Source organism: Sinocyclocheilus anshuiensis, unplaced genomic scaffold, assembly GCF_001515605.1.
Source record: "Sinocyclocheilus anshuiensis isolate Anshui unplaced genomic scaffold, SAMN03320099.WGS_v1.1 scaffold43, whole genome shotgun sequence".
Taxonomy (NCBI): domain Eukaryota; kingdom Metazoa; phylum Chordata; class Actinopteri; order Cypriniformes; family Cyprinidae; genus Sinocyclocheilus; species Sinocyclocheilus anshuiensis.
In genome coordinates this window covers 179,736-194,585 of record NW_015549580.1, presented here as the reverse complement: position 1 = coordinate 194,585, position 14,850 = coordinate 179,736, and the positions used below count along the sequence as shown (strand labels likewise).

At 38.2% G+C, this 14,850-nt stretch overlaps 2 protein-coding genes across 2 annotated transcripts in view; both read right to left on the bottom strand.

The window, feature by feature from the left end:
• The window catches only part of LOC107657589 (nuclear pore membrane glycoprotein 210-like), a 16,564-nt gene extending 9,486 nt beyond the window's left edge, over positions 1–7,078 (bottom strand). The window contains exons 1-8 of the mRNA XM_016445747.1: positions 7,027–7,078; positions 6,836–6,914; positions 6,594–6,744; positions 4,914–5,049; positions 2,918–3,049; positions 2,759–2,827; positions 2,565–2,674; positions 2,338–2,475 (exon numbers count right to left, since the gene is read on the bottom strand). Coding sequence (XP_016301233.1) covers positions 2,338–2,475; positions 2,565–2,674; positions 2,759–2,827; positions 2,918–2,996 — 396 coding nt within the window. The 5' untranslated portion in view covers positions 2,997–3,049; positions 4,914–5,049; positions 6,594–6,744; positions 6,836–6,914; positions 7,027–7,078. The remainder of the gene's footprint in view (positions 1–2,337; positions 2,476–2,564; positions 2,675–2,758; positions 2,828–2,917; positions 3,050–4,913; positions 5,050–6,593; positions 6,745–6,835; positions 6,915–7,026) is intronic.
• A 2,829-nt stretch (positions 7,079–9,907) lies between these two features.
• The window catches only part of LOC107657645 (small conductance calcium-activated potassium channel protein 2-like), a 58,358-nt gene continuing 53,415 nt past the window's right edge, over positions 9,908–14,850 (bottom strand). Inside the window, exons 9-10 of the mRNA XM_016445798.1 lie at positions 13,377–13,446; positions 9,908–11,284 (exon numbers count right to left, since the gene is read on the bottom strand). Coding sequence (XP_016301284.1) covers positions 10,946–11,284; positions 13,377–13,446 — 409 coding nt within the window. The 3' untranslated portion in view covers positions 9,908–10,945. The remainder of the gene's footprint in view (positions 11,285–13,376; positions 13,447–14,850) is intronic.

Below are 14,850 nucleotides of genomic sequence, written 5' to 3'. Positions count from 1 at the left end.
GATTTTGATCCACTCCTCTTTACAGATCCTCTCTAAATCCTTAAGGTTTCTTGGCTGTTGTTTGGCAACTCGAAGTTTCAGCTCCCTCCACAGATTTTCTATAGGATTGAGGTCTGGAGACTGGCTAGGCCACTCCATGACCTTAATGTGCTTCTTCTTGAGCCACTCCTTTGTTGCCTTGGCGGTATGTTTCGGGTCATTGTAATCCTTGAAGACTTATCCATGACCCATCTTCAGTGTTCTGGCTGAGGGAAGATTTTTTTTTCTCATCCAAGATTTTACAGTACATGGCCCCGTCCATTTGCCCCTCAATGTGGTGAAGTCGTCCTGTACCCTTAGCAGAAAAACAGCCCCAAAGCATAATGTTTCCACCTCCGTGCTTGACTGTAGGGATGGTGTTCTTGTGGTCATAGTCAGCATTTCTCTCCCGCCAAACACGGCGAGTCAAGTTAATGCCAAAGAGCTACATTTTGGTCTCATCTGACCACAGCACTTTCTCCCAAGCGTTCTCTGAATCATTTAGATGTTCTTTGGCAAACTTTAATCGAGCCTGTACATGTGCCTTCTTGAGCAGGGGGACCTTGCGGGCGCTGCAGGATTTCAGTCCATTACGGCGTAGTGTGTTACCAATGGTTTGCTTGGTGACTGTAGTCCCAACTGCCTTAAGATCATTAACAAGCTCCTCTCCCGTGTAGTTCGGGGCTGATCCCTTACCTTTCTCATGATCATCCTTACCCCAGGCGAGGGGATCAAATAAATATTTTCCCCACTGTAGCAGAACATGTTGCAGACACAAACTCTAGGTAAATATCACTTTAAGAAGGCTGGGAAATCCCAAACTGATGTAGCTGATGCTAATCAGCTGAATAGCCAGACAAACCACAAAGCAGCACCTCAGCGTTCTGAAGGTCTGACAGGAAAATTTACGCCTGCCTAAAGGATGATTTCACTTGGAGGCAGTTTGGCCTTTTTTGTCCCATTAATCTAATGGATGATCCTTCTATGTGAGCACGGATCGACAGAAAGTTGCAGACCGAAACTAATGAGTAACGTTTCCCCTGGAGCTCATCTTACAGAACCATAACACCTGCATGATGACCCAATAAAACTGCCCCCCCCCAAGACGGGTTTCATCTTCTGCCACCACAGTGCCTCCCGCAGATGGAACACGCTGTCTTTTCCTTTTTAAACAATGGGTTTCCCAACACACCCCATGCATCTCTTTACACTTCACACAGTGTGTGTCCTCATTTCCTGCTCGCTGTCTTATCATACCCCCTCAGATGGGGCTCCCCTCTAGATCTGCAAGCAGCTTGTGCCATTTACTTCAATAAGAATGAACTTCACTTTTGTGAAATAACCTACTGCTCCCCTCAAACTGAGCAATGAACTGAACAAAACCCCAGAAGTAAGATACTTGACATGTTACTGATGACACTAGTATTGTATAATTAAACCCATGGGCCAACAGGGAAAAAGACCAGCAGAAAAATAATTGTTTCAGTAAAACCATTTTATAGGGTTCTGGCAATAGAGTAAGCATTGATATTGAGGTCTACATGAAAGTACAACTAGCTCACTGACTAAAAAATAGACCATTCGCTAAGCTTTATTCTCCATAATGACTGCTTGGTCAAACAAGCTTTGCAGAACATCCCCTAGGATGTCAACAAAAATATTAAGCAGCACTACTTTTTTCGACATTGATAATAATAAGAAATGTTTCTTGAGCACCAAATCAGTATATCAGAATGATCTGGAGTAATGGCTGCCGAAAATTCAGCTTTGCCTTCATAAGAATACATTACATTTCAAAATATATTGAAGTAGAAAACAGTTATTTTAATTTGTAATAATATTTCACAATATTACAATTTTGCTGTATTTTTGATCAAACAAATGCTGCCTTGGTGAGCTTAAGTGACTACTTTCAAAAACATTAAACAATTTTACAGACCCCATATTTTTTAATATAATACAGTATATATGTGTGTGTGTGTGTGTGCATTTTAATTGCTTAATGCGATGTATTTCCAAGTGAAACAGGATGTTCATCCACATAAAATGTAATTTAATCCATAATGAATTGACTGGATTGAAATTGGCTGTTGCATACCAGAATGGAGCCGACTGAATGTGAGTTTTGTAAAACAATGCCCATATATTTGCCATTTGACTATTTATTAACATTATCCATAAGTAACATCAGCAGAAATAGAAAGTCATTTCAGAAGAAGAAAAGGCTATTACATTCTAAGGAAAGATTAAAAAAAAAATAAAATTCCTGCACCAATTAATTATCAAATCTTAGCGTGTATATATTTGTGAGTGTGTTACCTCAGAGACGATGCTATAAAGTGAGGCCTGTATTAAAGTCTTTCCTTTCATGATGGTCTGAAGGAGATGGCAGGCGGGATCAGACAAAGACTCGAGTGTCACTAACCCCTCAGTCTCCTCCACAACAATCACCACATTCTGCACAGGGTTAAAGTTCAGACGTTATGCTCCTGTCAAGAGATGCAGTGAAGCAAACAGTGCATAAACTGATGACTATGAAGCACAACCTGTGACAGGTGAACCACATGGCCCTTGTTGCCATGGATACGAACAGTCAAATAATACTGCCGCCCTGTCTCCAACACCCATCTGTCCTCTTCCTCCTCAATACTCAACGCTGAGACACACAGACAAATGTAACTAAACCTTAATACAGGTGTGTGGTTTAAAATATTTTCTGTGTGTTGTGTGTGTAACTCACTCATATAGCTGGGCTTCACCACATATACAGAAGTGCGAGGGAGTTGGGACGTTATTTCAGGGGGCAGATCTGAATCACAACTGAGCTTGGAATCATAACAATATACTCATATGCCCCACAACATAATGTTTCAATGAAAAACACAGTTGTGTCGGATACTGTCGTGTGTAACCGTTAGTGTCACATGACCCAGCTTGAGGGCGCTGACAGTAGCTGTTTCCCGCTCAACAGAGATCATGCCCTTGTATCCGTCCACAACCAGGCCGTATCCCTCCTCAGACAGAGTGACCTCTACAAACAAAAAGGAGAGTGAGCAATTAGATGCAGGTGTTAAAAGTGTAGTATATCTCTCCTGACATATGCCATGATGTGTTTATGAGATGGTATATAATTGGTCTAGAGGTGTGAAAGCATGCGGTTAGGGTGTTATAGTGATAACACGCAGTTTAAAGGCCATTACAGTAGCATACTGGTTATCTTGAGTGTGTGTTTATGTGAAGAACATGTTGAAGTGACTTGTCATATGAGATTCTTGCGTTCAACTGGCTTGGAAAGCTTAAAACAGCCCAGAGCTTAACCTTTCCATGATCTTTCCAACAATCCCACAGCGCTTGAATAATAAACACCATACATACATTTTTAAAGTTTCTTCTGTCAGTGACAGAGTGTTGAATCCTGAACTATCAAGTCTGACAAAGCATTATAAACAGAAGTGCTTAAGCACAACATTGTATCTAAATCAGTATGTTGTGATAAAAAGACCAGCCTTGCTGGACTGCTTTTATTCTATTTTAAAAGTGAGTGACAAGTGAAGTATGGTGTCCCATACTCGGAATTCGCATTGAGTAGTGAACAAACACACACAGACACACACCCAGAGCAGTGGGCAGCCATTTTTGCTGTGGCACCCGGGGAGCAGTTGGGGGCACCTCACTTGTGGTATTGAGGGTGCAAGAGAGCACTGTACATTCACTCCCTCCACCTACAATCTCTACCAGTAACAAGACTCAAACCCACGACCTTTGGGTTACAAGTCCAACTCTCTAACCATTAGGCCACGACTGCCCCTCAACATGAACAATTCTGTACATTCACAATTCTGTCTACTGACATTTTCTTTTTCTCTATAGTTTATTACTATATTGTTATTTATCATTTATTGTCTATTCTCTTTATTATTAGTGTTTTTATTACCTTAAATTATATGTATGTCTGCACTATGTTTGTACTTTCTGTAATGGAAGCTCCTGACACCAAGACAAATTCCTTGTATGTGCAAACACACTTGGCAATAAAGCTGTTTCTGATTTCTTTTTTTTTTTAATTGTGACAACAATACTTTTTGCATGTTTAGGTGTCCAGATAACCAAGATGCAGAACCATTATTATTATTTTTTTTAATATCACTTTATTTCTGGATTTGACGCAATAATACCTAAATAATGATTTGTTGAATTGTTATTTTGTTGTTCTTTATGCTTTTTTACAGTCGAGATGGTTGAAAATTGATTTACTATTTATATTGTTTGTTTGGGGATATATCTAATTGTCATACCAAGAACCATAACTATAAAGATAACGATAACTATATTAGATAAAGTTATGTTGTCTGCTGCATTAAATGGTCAAGCTCTTAAAAGTTGAGTCATCAACTTTTCAAGATCATTTATGTTTCTGAGAGTGATTCCAACAATATAATTTTTCTATGTTATAATCTTTATAGTTCTAGTATGGACTTCCCTGTTCTCATTGATTTAGAATGATTATTTAAACTTTATAGTTATAGTTATCGTCTTTGATGTGAACTGACCTTTCTGAAATAAGAATGAATGGTTATGAATGGTTGATTAATTATCAAAAAAATACATGAAAAAAATTACTTCACCTGTGAATGCTGTTGAGAGGCCCATCAAATGACCAATATCAGTAAAAAGAAAAAAAAAAGGCCAGTCAATCAGTTTATTATTGCTATGTCTCTAGTCCCCACTAGACCTCTTATATAGCTTAACCAGTAAGCTGCCCTTAGTCAAGCATATTCACCATGTTGGTTGATCAGCGCTTTTTGCTAGTTAACAATATGGCTATGTTGCTCCACCAGCTAAACCAGCAGTAAACTAGCATAAACCAGCAGGATGTATATAGATGTTATTTGTACCAGTCTCTCCTTCTTGCTCAGAAGTTTTCCACAGAGTGTATCTGATGGTGGATCCCTGTAGCAGGTATGTATCTCCCGTTGGACTCAGGTGTAGTCTGTCTATCACAAACAAAGTCACACTAGCTGCTTTTACATGCTGAACACCCACCCATTCACACACACACACACACACACACACACACCCCCCCACACACACACACACACACACACACACACACACACACACACACACACACACACACACACACACAAATTAGAATATATTTCCATTAACATCATAATATTTGATTGATCAGCAGATAAATTACAAAACAAACAATTTGTACATCTACATATGGTGTGTTTAGGGTCAGTATAAGCTTTATGTTTTTGAGTCTCTTATGCTCAACAAAGGTGCATTTATTTCATAAAAAAATACAGTAAACAGTTCTATCATGAGAACTCTCTGAAGATTTTAGCATGGTAATGGATATGACAATGTTAATGTATTTGGTCTTGGCGGAATAGATCTGCTACACTGCAGAATTGCTGCTGCTGTTGGTTATTGCTGTTGTTGTAGATTATTGCTGCTGCTGCTGCAAAGCAAGTACAGGAACTTGCTATTGCCAGTACATACGCCAAAACAGTGCTGTGCGAGTATTTAAGACGTACTGCTGCTGCACAAATAGCATATAAAATAACCCGTAGTAGATCTATACAGGTGGAGCTGGGGAAGGTGGAGGGTTTCAGAGTAATTCTGAAAGCACGCTGCGAAATGCTCTAGTGAATGCTAACCAGCCATTTAAATGTAAAGCAGCAAGCCAATTGACTGCGAATGCAACATGAACCAATCATTTTGTGCCAAGTAGTTTAACGCTGTGAATATCATCAGTTTGCGTTAAGGACCCATCAGCCTGCGCCATCTAGAGTTTCATGACAGAACTTGGCATTAATACAGTGAAATATTATTACAATTTATACAACTGTTTTCTATTTTAATATATTTTAAAAGGTAATTTATTTCTGTAATAGCAAAGCTGAAGTTTTAGCAGCCATTACTCTAGTCTTCAGTTCAAAAGATCATTCAGGAATCATTCTAATATGCTGATTTGGTGATCAAGTATCATTCCTTATTATTATCAACATTGAAAACAGTTGTGAAAGTGGTTCTCAACCAAGAGGCCAGGGCCCACTAGGGGGCTTCAAAAAAGTTCCAAGGGGGCCACATGATGACTTAAAATGAATATATTATTAATAATAAAATGTATATAAATATATTATAATTATTATTTTATAATATTCTAACATAATTGAAATGCCAATAAGACTCCTGACTCCTATTCAAAAATAACTTTTCAATTGTAGTGTATATAGGCTGATATTGGATTTTAAATTTTGCACACTCATTTTCACCAATTTTAACATTCAATTGACCTGTGCAGTATCATTACCTAATATAAAAATGTTGTGATATCCAATTTCACTTTGTAGACATCACATTTAAAACTATAACTTATATTTAAACTTTTATTTCTAGCATGCTCTTAATTTTTTTTTTTTTTTAGGCAATATAGTATAGATTTTTAATACTGCCCATTAAATGGTTACCATTACCATTACTTATAAAAAAAAATAATTATTACCGTCTGCCAGAATTTTTATATTCTATAATTCTGCTTGGTGTTGAATATGTTTTCATACCTTATGTTCAGGGTGAAGAAGAGACACTTTTATAAGTGCTGAGCCACTGTGAATCCCACACAGCAAGACACTCTCCCCCCGCTGACCGGCATCCTCTAGAGACAGGATATGAGGTGGGGGAGCGTACCCTGCATCATGGTGACGCACAAACCTACGATAATCACAGAAAACAAGACATGCTGTACGTTGATGCACTTTTCCTGTCTCTCTCCCTCTCTCTTCACTTAAAGACCCTTGTTCACCTCACTGCCTGTTTTGCATCAGACTCCTTTGCCAGCCGCCAATTAAATTTCAAGCCAGCCAGACAGCTAAAAGTATTTCCTGTGGATCAGGCCAAGAACAGAGCACAGTCATAACCATCTTATTTCCAAAAAAATCCATTTAGCAAAACAAACATACAGCGTCCCAGAGAAATTTGGGTAATGAAATGTACCTTCAGAGTCAAACGCCTGGACTGATAAGTGCAGGGGTGGGTCGTCAGTAAAAAGCTGTCGAACAGTTGTGACAACCTGAATCCTTTTAATCCAATTAGTGATGACATCACAGCGCAGAATGTGACCTGTCACTAAAATGGGAATGGGTGAAGTCACAATTTTGAACCCTCATGTTCTGTTTAGGATCACAAACATAAAAATGGTAACACAATTTTCAACAGAACATCATAATTATTTGTCATAATTTATTAGCCCTCATATTGTTCCAAACATGTATTTATTTATTTATTCTGTGGAACACAAAAGAAACACAAAAGAAGACATTTTAAAGAATGTCAGTATGTCTGTTCCCATTGACTTCCATTGTATTTTTTTGTCTATACAAATTAAGTCAATCGGAATCGAAAATGTTAGGTTACCAACATTCTTCAAAATATGTTCTTTAATGTTCCACAGAAGAAAGAAAGTTGTACAGGTTTGGAACGACATAAGGGTGAGTAAATGATGACAGATTTTTTTTTTTGGGTGGACTATCCCTTTAATAGATAAACAAGAACAATCATAATGAGATTTAAATGGTGTGCACTGCATTTTCATTCGAGCAGTCAGTGAGGCAAAGAGTGAGCTAGCTGAGTGCATTCAGCATTTATTTGTTAATTAAAATGTCGGTTAATTTCATATGGAAAATAGTATCATGTTTTATACATTTCATTTGAATTGCCTGTGAAAAATAACCTATACTGCTGCAACGGTGCCATATGTCCTTCAGTAGAAAGAAAAAGCATGTCTATTTATTACTGTCCCATCCTCTCGCTCACCAGGGTCTTGAGCCTGGACCACAGTATGGAGAGGGACAGCCTGGGGGGAGGACAGAGCTGACACCAAGCACTGCTGACTGCAGGAGGAGAGGGGCAGCAGAGCCGGAGGGCTGAGAGCGGAGAGCGGATACACCCTGACAGTCTCAGGCTTAGAGGACACCCTAAAGTCAGGCAGACAGCAATAGAGTCAGACACATGATTGCAAGGCAACACCGTATTGTCTATATTGTTCATTTTCTACATACTTTTCTGCAAATAATTCAGGAATGTGTTTGTTTTTACAGACGCTTGAAATGTAAAAAAATTAATTAAAATAAGAACATCTGCCACTGGCTGATTCTTGACATAATGAGGCTACAAAACTGAAAAAGTTTATGCATCACAGAATCACTTTGTATGAAGGACATTTAAGCACAGTTACTTCAAATTATAAAAAACTCATAGCATGTGGAATATGGGAAAGGGGCCTTCATGATTAAGGACTTTGATAATTACACTACCTTTCAAGAGTTTGGGGATAATAATAAAAAAAAATTCTTAAAGCACCAAATCAGCATATCACAGTGATTTCAGAAGGATCATGTGACACTAAACACAGAAGACTGCATCATGATGAAAATGCAGCTTGGCCATCACAGGAATACCTAATATTTTACAATATATTCAAATAGAAATTAGTCATTTTAAATTGTAATAATATTTTACATTATTACTGTTTTTACTGTATTTTTGATCAGCTTTGGTGAACATTTGAGACTTCTAAAAACATGTAAAAAATCATACCAACCCCAAACTTTTGAACAGTGGAATGCTTTATGTCATAATTTTGATAAAGTGAAGAGGAAATAAAATAGCACATTTGCATTAAGAACATTCTAGAGATAATCTCTGATTCATTTCACAGTGAAAACGGCCATTTAAAAAAATAAAAATAAAATAAAGTTGTGGGATATTTTTAGTCTCATGTCTCAAGAGCATTCAAGACCAAATGCAATTTAAGTTTTCTGATATACTGTAATAACAGGGCCGTCCTTAGGGGGGTGCAACTAGTGCGGTCGCACCGGGCCCCGCGTCAGCTAAGGACGGCCCTGTGTAATAATATCAATTCATTGTAAACTAAACTGCATTCTGAACAGTAGTGCAGGGTAGTGACCCTATACATGCAAACCAAACTGTTTCCACCCTGGAGATGATGTCACTACAAGATTGTTTGAATTTAGTTGTTAGGCAAGAAGAAATGAACTTATTGAATTAATAACCTTTCAGACATGACAGCACGTAATGAGACAGAATGGCATGTTAAGCCGAGTATGCCCCGTCACTCACCATTTGTAGCATCCTCTCTGTGCTGTCAGTGTGATGTTCACAGGCACATGAGTGCTGAGAGGTAACAGCAACTTGGGAACGTTCAGTTTAGTAGACTTACTGAGTGTAATCAATGAGCTCATTAGCAAAATCCCCCAAACTGCTCTCTCTATCGTAGGCATGTTGAAACTGCTGCTCTAAACTCGACTACAATACACAACTGAATACTGCTGGTGGCTCAACATAATTTTCGAAGCAGGGACACGAGCAGAAACCGCAAACTAGTTAGTCTCAATTTTAAGAGCTCAATTTAGAGTAATGTTTGTCGCTGGTAAACAGCACTGGTCGTTACAATGACACCTGTCGCTGTTGATTTTTGAAAAAAATGTATGATTTGATTGTCATCACCAGAACCGTGCTCTGTTTTTACAAGACGCTCAACGATTATTTTCGACCTGTTGGCGGTGTTTTCAAAACCAAACATACGCAAGTAAAAAAAATAAAAATAAAACAAATAATGTAATTTTATAATAAAAATTGATTTATAATAAAATCAAGCAGTCGATTATTGTCAATGATCAAATGAATAAATTTTATACATCCTCTAGGTTATTTAATGTAAATGTAAAAAGGTCATTTTCGTGGCGCAACGCATTGTGAACTAAAAGGCTATGCGGCACCATTTTCACAGACGCAAATCTTGTCAGTCACACAATGATACTCACACACAGACACAGTCATGTATAGATATATACTTTATTAATTATCTCTGGTAAAATAAAATTACAAAATAATTTCAACCTCAAACGGCACCTCCCCTATAATTAATATGAATAAAATCGTTATTTATACAGCAATAATAATTTCCATGACGAATGAGAAGAAGGCTATCGTATAATTATAATAAATATGAGCTATAACTGCGTTAGTAATTATTAATGGTAAAAAACGGAGCGATACAAAGCTAAGTTTCAGTAGTAGCATACTGTACAATATTCCAAGCGGATGTACTTCAGTATTCCGGCCACAGGATGTCACTATTAGTCAGTTTTCAAAATGGTCTCTCCATTTAAACGGAGTCAGAAGTAAAATAGTCTCTTATTCCAACACCATTATAATAGAAGCAATTCCACTAAGAAAATGACTATAATAACTCATTCTACAGTTATTTCCGTGTGAGCAGCTGTTCCACCTTGATGGGGTGGGTTTTATAACGTATCGAATGGCTTCAGCGTTGCTCTTCGAAATAATGCTTTGCTCAAATGGCTGTTAGTCTCTTGCAGACTGTAAAAAATGCTGTCCAGATTTCATAACATTCTCAGCTGTTGATTATTTATACTCTCTCTAATCCCAACCACCCTAGTTCCTTGTTTTGCAACACACACCTCAGTCCATTTCAGTCACCTATAGACAGAGCACTTTGGTAGCAAAGACGGAATCACAGAAAGTGTGTGTGTGTGTGTGTGTGTGTGTGTGTGTGTGTGTGTGTGTGAGTGAGCGTCCATGCATGTTAACATGTCTGAGTCAGTGTCTTCTAAAATGTATACATTCATGGTAACAGTAGAGTACGTCCGTCTTGTGGACTACATGAAATATGGCAGTTTTGTCATAGGGTTTTTGTGCAAATGTCAGCATCTCCTTCATCGTGATACTGTATATTCTGTGGCGTTAAGCTGTGTAATGCTCGTAGTTACAGTGCATCATATGTGAATGTGTGTGTATGGTTATGTCATCTCTTCGTTTCGACTAATCCAAGTTCTCTCCACCCCGGAGGGAACTTCCCGCACCAGAGCTCTCAGCAGCTGGAGCTGCTGGTGTTGGGACTGTCCTTGGTGGGCTGAGTCGGGACGGGGACGGAGCCAGAGCCGGAGGGGGGGTTGGCTAGAGGCAGGCTGGCAGCGGTGGGTGAGAGCGCAGAGGGCACAGTGGGGCTCAGGACCTTGGCATCACGCTCACGCAATAGTTGAATGAGCGTGGCGTGCTGGGCGCTGAGCGTGGCTGACAAATGAGCGGGCAGAACGTTAAAGCCGGCCGTCAGCTGCTCCACCCGCTGCTCCAGACTTAACATCTGCCTCTCCAGATCCTCACTGCGGTCATTCAGCTCAGACATCAGCTCATACATGACGCTCTGCATCTATGTGGAGAGAGAATGAGAGCATAGTTAGACAGAAATACAGTGGTAAAGTAAAGTGAGGCATGCAGAGCAGTCAAAAAGAAAAAGAGTACAAATACTGTACAAGAACAGAAGCAAGATTAAATAGAAAGAGCAGAGATAATAAATGGAGCAATAAATACCCAGAGGAAATAAAAATCTCAAATGAGACCTCTTTAAAGTCAACATGGTGTTCACAATCCATTTGCTTTTTAATGTGTTATGTTTCTGAGTAAAACAGGATTTTCACTAATAAAAAGTATTGGATGAAACATGATGGGACTTATCCATCGGGAAATGATTGGGTTGTGAACAGTAGGCGCTATGCACCATAATGGAGTAAAAACAAGTAGATATTTGGCTGTTGGTTAGCATTATTCAATAGTGACAAGAAAAGCAGAGGAAGAGTAAGTTATTATATTTTGATGAACGATTATGATGACAATAATTTCTACATGCACTGATGCATTGTTCGTAATAGGTCCAGGAATGCGCATTAAGTAAACAGGGTCAATTTTGATCTCATCTTGACTTTAATATCTCCGTTGCTTTGGCTAGACAGCCAAATCAAATTAAACAGAGATTAAATGGAGACTTTTGCTTGAGTTTTCAGCTTCTTCAATTTTTCTTATGAGAAAAAGACTCTAGACTAAATCTCCCTGCTTTTCCTTTTGAGTTTCTCAATGAGAAACTATGCTCAAAGTGTGAAATCATCTAAACTATGAAATTCATATGAATTTTCTAGTTCTATGCAAGTGTATGTCAATAGTCTCTTTGTGTTGATTCTCAGGAAGTTTAAGAGAAACATCTGCGACAAAGTTGAAACTTGAATGAAATGTAACTAAGATCTCCAACAGGTCTCCTAAGCATTGAAAGGGTACCATCTGAGCAATAAAATGGTCCTCGGTGTAAAAAGAACAGGTAAAACAACTTACAGTAGTCTAGTAGTCTTAGTCTTAATGACTATTTTTGGATTGCTTGTACAATAAAAATGTCTAAATTCAAGTTAATATTCAAGATAAAGTTACTTGAGAAGTAACAATTTGAGACAATATTACTTGATTTCAAAGAACATATCTTGAATGAAGTTTATTTTTCTTGTTTCATTGGCAAATAGTTTGGCTTTAAGCACAAGTCTAGTAAAATTTAGTGAGGTTTATGCTAAAAAAGGAAAAAAATTAATAGAAAATGTTTAAAAATTGCCACTCGGGCAAGAAATATGAGAAGCAAAGCTGCATAAGATATTAACACTGGTTTTCAGTGAACATGTCCCAAATAAATTTACCTTGCTTAATGGATCTTTACATATTAATAATGGGAAGACAAAAATCCTAAGAAAATGATTTTTGCTGTGAAGTTAAATAAACAATTGTAAATTGTTAAATAAAAAACATTCAGAGAAAAAAATGCTTCAAAAGTGGGCAGAGAAAGCATGCAATAAAATGTACCTTGAGCAATCCAAATGAATTGATTCTCATACAAAGCACAAAATAAAAAAATAAAAATAAAGGTCAGCTCACGACATGTACACTGTACTGAAAATGGTACACAGTCTAGGAACACACAACAACTCACGCTCACATAAAAGAAATAAAAACACTAGTTACATTCAGAAAAAAAACGCCCAAACACACACAGCCATCAAGAAAAATATCTTGAATTGCACACATTTTCTGTCATTCTTCAACTTCCTGTCTCTCTCCCCTCCCACCCTCTCCCTCTCCCCGTCTCCTCGCTCCCACTGTCATCCCTGCTTTAACATTTGTTCAGGTTGCTAGGAGACACAAAGCCACAGACACAAAACGGGTCAGCATGGAAACAGTTGAATGCTGAGATATATTTGGGAAAGCAGAGGTATGTGTGTCACCGGGCATTTTGTGTTGCAGTCGATTGGGTGTTATAAAGTGTGTGTGTGTGGGCATGGTAAAATTGCAGAAAAGGGAACATAATGTCACTGAAAGTGTGTGTGGGTGTCTACTGTTTCCTATCAGATGTAACGTGCATATGCGTGGGCTCTGATGTGCGACCATGTCTGTGATTTGTGTTGATGTGTGTGCATGTACAGTAGTCTTACCTTTGATAAGTCCACCAGAGTATTGGCTTGATCACTGAGTTTTCTCTGCTCCATTTTAACACTTCGTAATCTAAATAACAGGGACACACACACACACACACACAACCCATTAGATCTCCTTCTAATCTCTCGAGCACCAACGGCCCTCAATTGTAAACCTCAAATAGCTAATTAACTTAATCATCTTGTTTTCTTTATTTGTTTGTTGTTGTTGATGAGAATCCCCCAAGATGAATATGCAATTACGGCGTAAATCTTAAAAGCATTAGACTTAAAAGGATTGCATAAGTGTGGGATTTCTTTAAAAGACAGCCTTTGTTTTGAAAGGAGCCCTTAAAATTGGCGGACAGGGCCACGACAAAACAGTGACAGGAGGATTAGTTTTTAAAATGATGAGTATGTGTGTGGTGCGGTGGGCACCCACACAGAGGATAGCATTAGCATCAGCAAGCTAACAGTCAAAGAAGCTGATACAGTAGTCACAGTTTGGCCAAACAGACAATCACAAATAGGGAAACATGGTCACTATAGTAGTGTAACGACAATCTGAAAAGCCAGAGGGACATGTTATTATCAAATTGGATGGGCTTATGGATATTAATTAGGTCACGTAACATTTGCTCAGCAGTTCTAACTGATTTGCTAAAAGACAAGCTAGCTGTAGCCATATTAACATTAGCACTCGCTTATTCGTCCACACTCCAAAAAATGCCGGGTTGTTTCAACCCAACTTTGGGTGAAATATGGACTCCAAAGTTGAGTTGAAACAACCAGGCATTTGCAGTCCACTACCAAAGCAACTGCTTGGCAGAGGCTTCTGTTTGGTCTTAAAGGGATAGTTCACCCAAAAATGAAAATTACCCCATGATTTACTCACCCTCAAGCCATTCTAGGTGTATATGACATTCTTCTTTCAGACGAATACAACCGGAGTTATATTAAATAATTGCACCCATCCATTATAAAAGAAGTCCACATGGCTCCAGGGGGTTAATAATAATTTTTCTTACACAAACACATCGCTTCGCTTCAGAAGGCCTTTATTAACCTCCCGGAGCCATGTGGACTTCTTTTATAATGGATGGGTGCAATTTTTTGGACTTCAAATTTTGGGCTACCATCCACTCCCATTATAAAGCATGGATTAGCCTGGACATTATTTAATATAACTCCGATTGTATTCGTCTGAAAGAAGAATGTCATATACACCTAGAATGGCTTGAGGGTGAGTAAATCATGAGGTAATTTTCATTTTTGGGTGAACTATCCCTTTAAAGGGAAAGTTTACCCAAAAATAAAACAGTCATACAAGTTTGGGGTGACATGAGGATGATTAAATGATGACTTCATTTTTGGGTGAACAATCCCTTTAAATCTGATAATATATAATCTAAACCAAAGGACAATAACATTATGTTTATTATAAGTATGCACTGCAGTCTGTCGCTTTAAATGCTCTGATTGGATGTTTTTA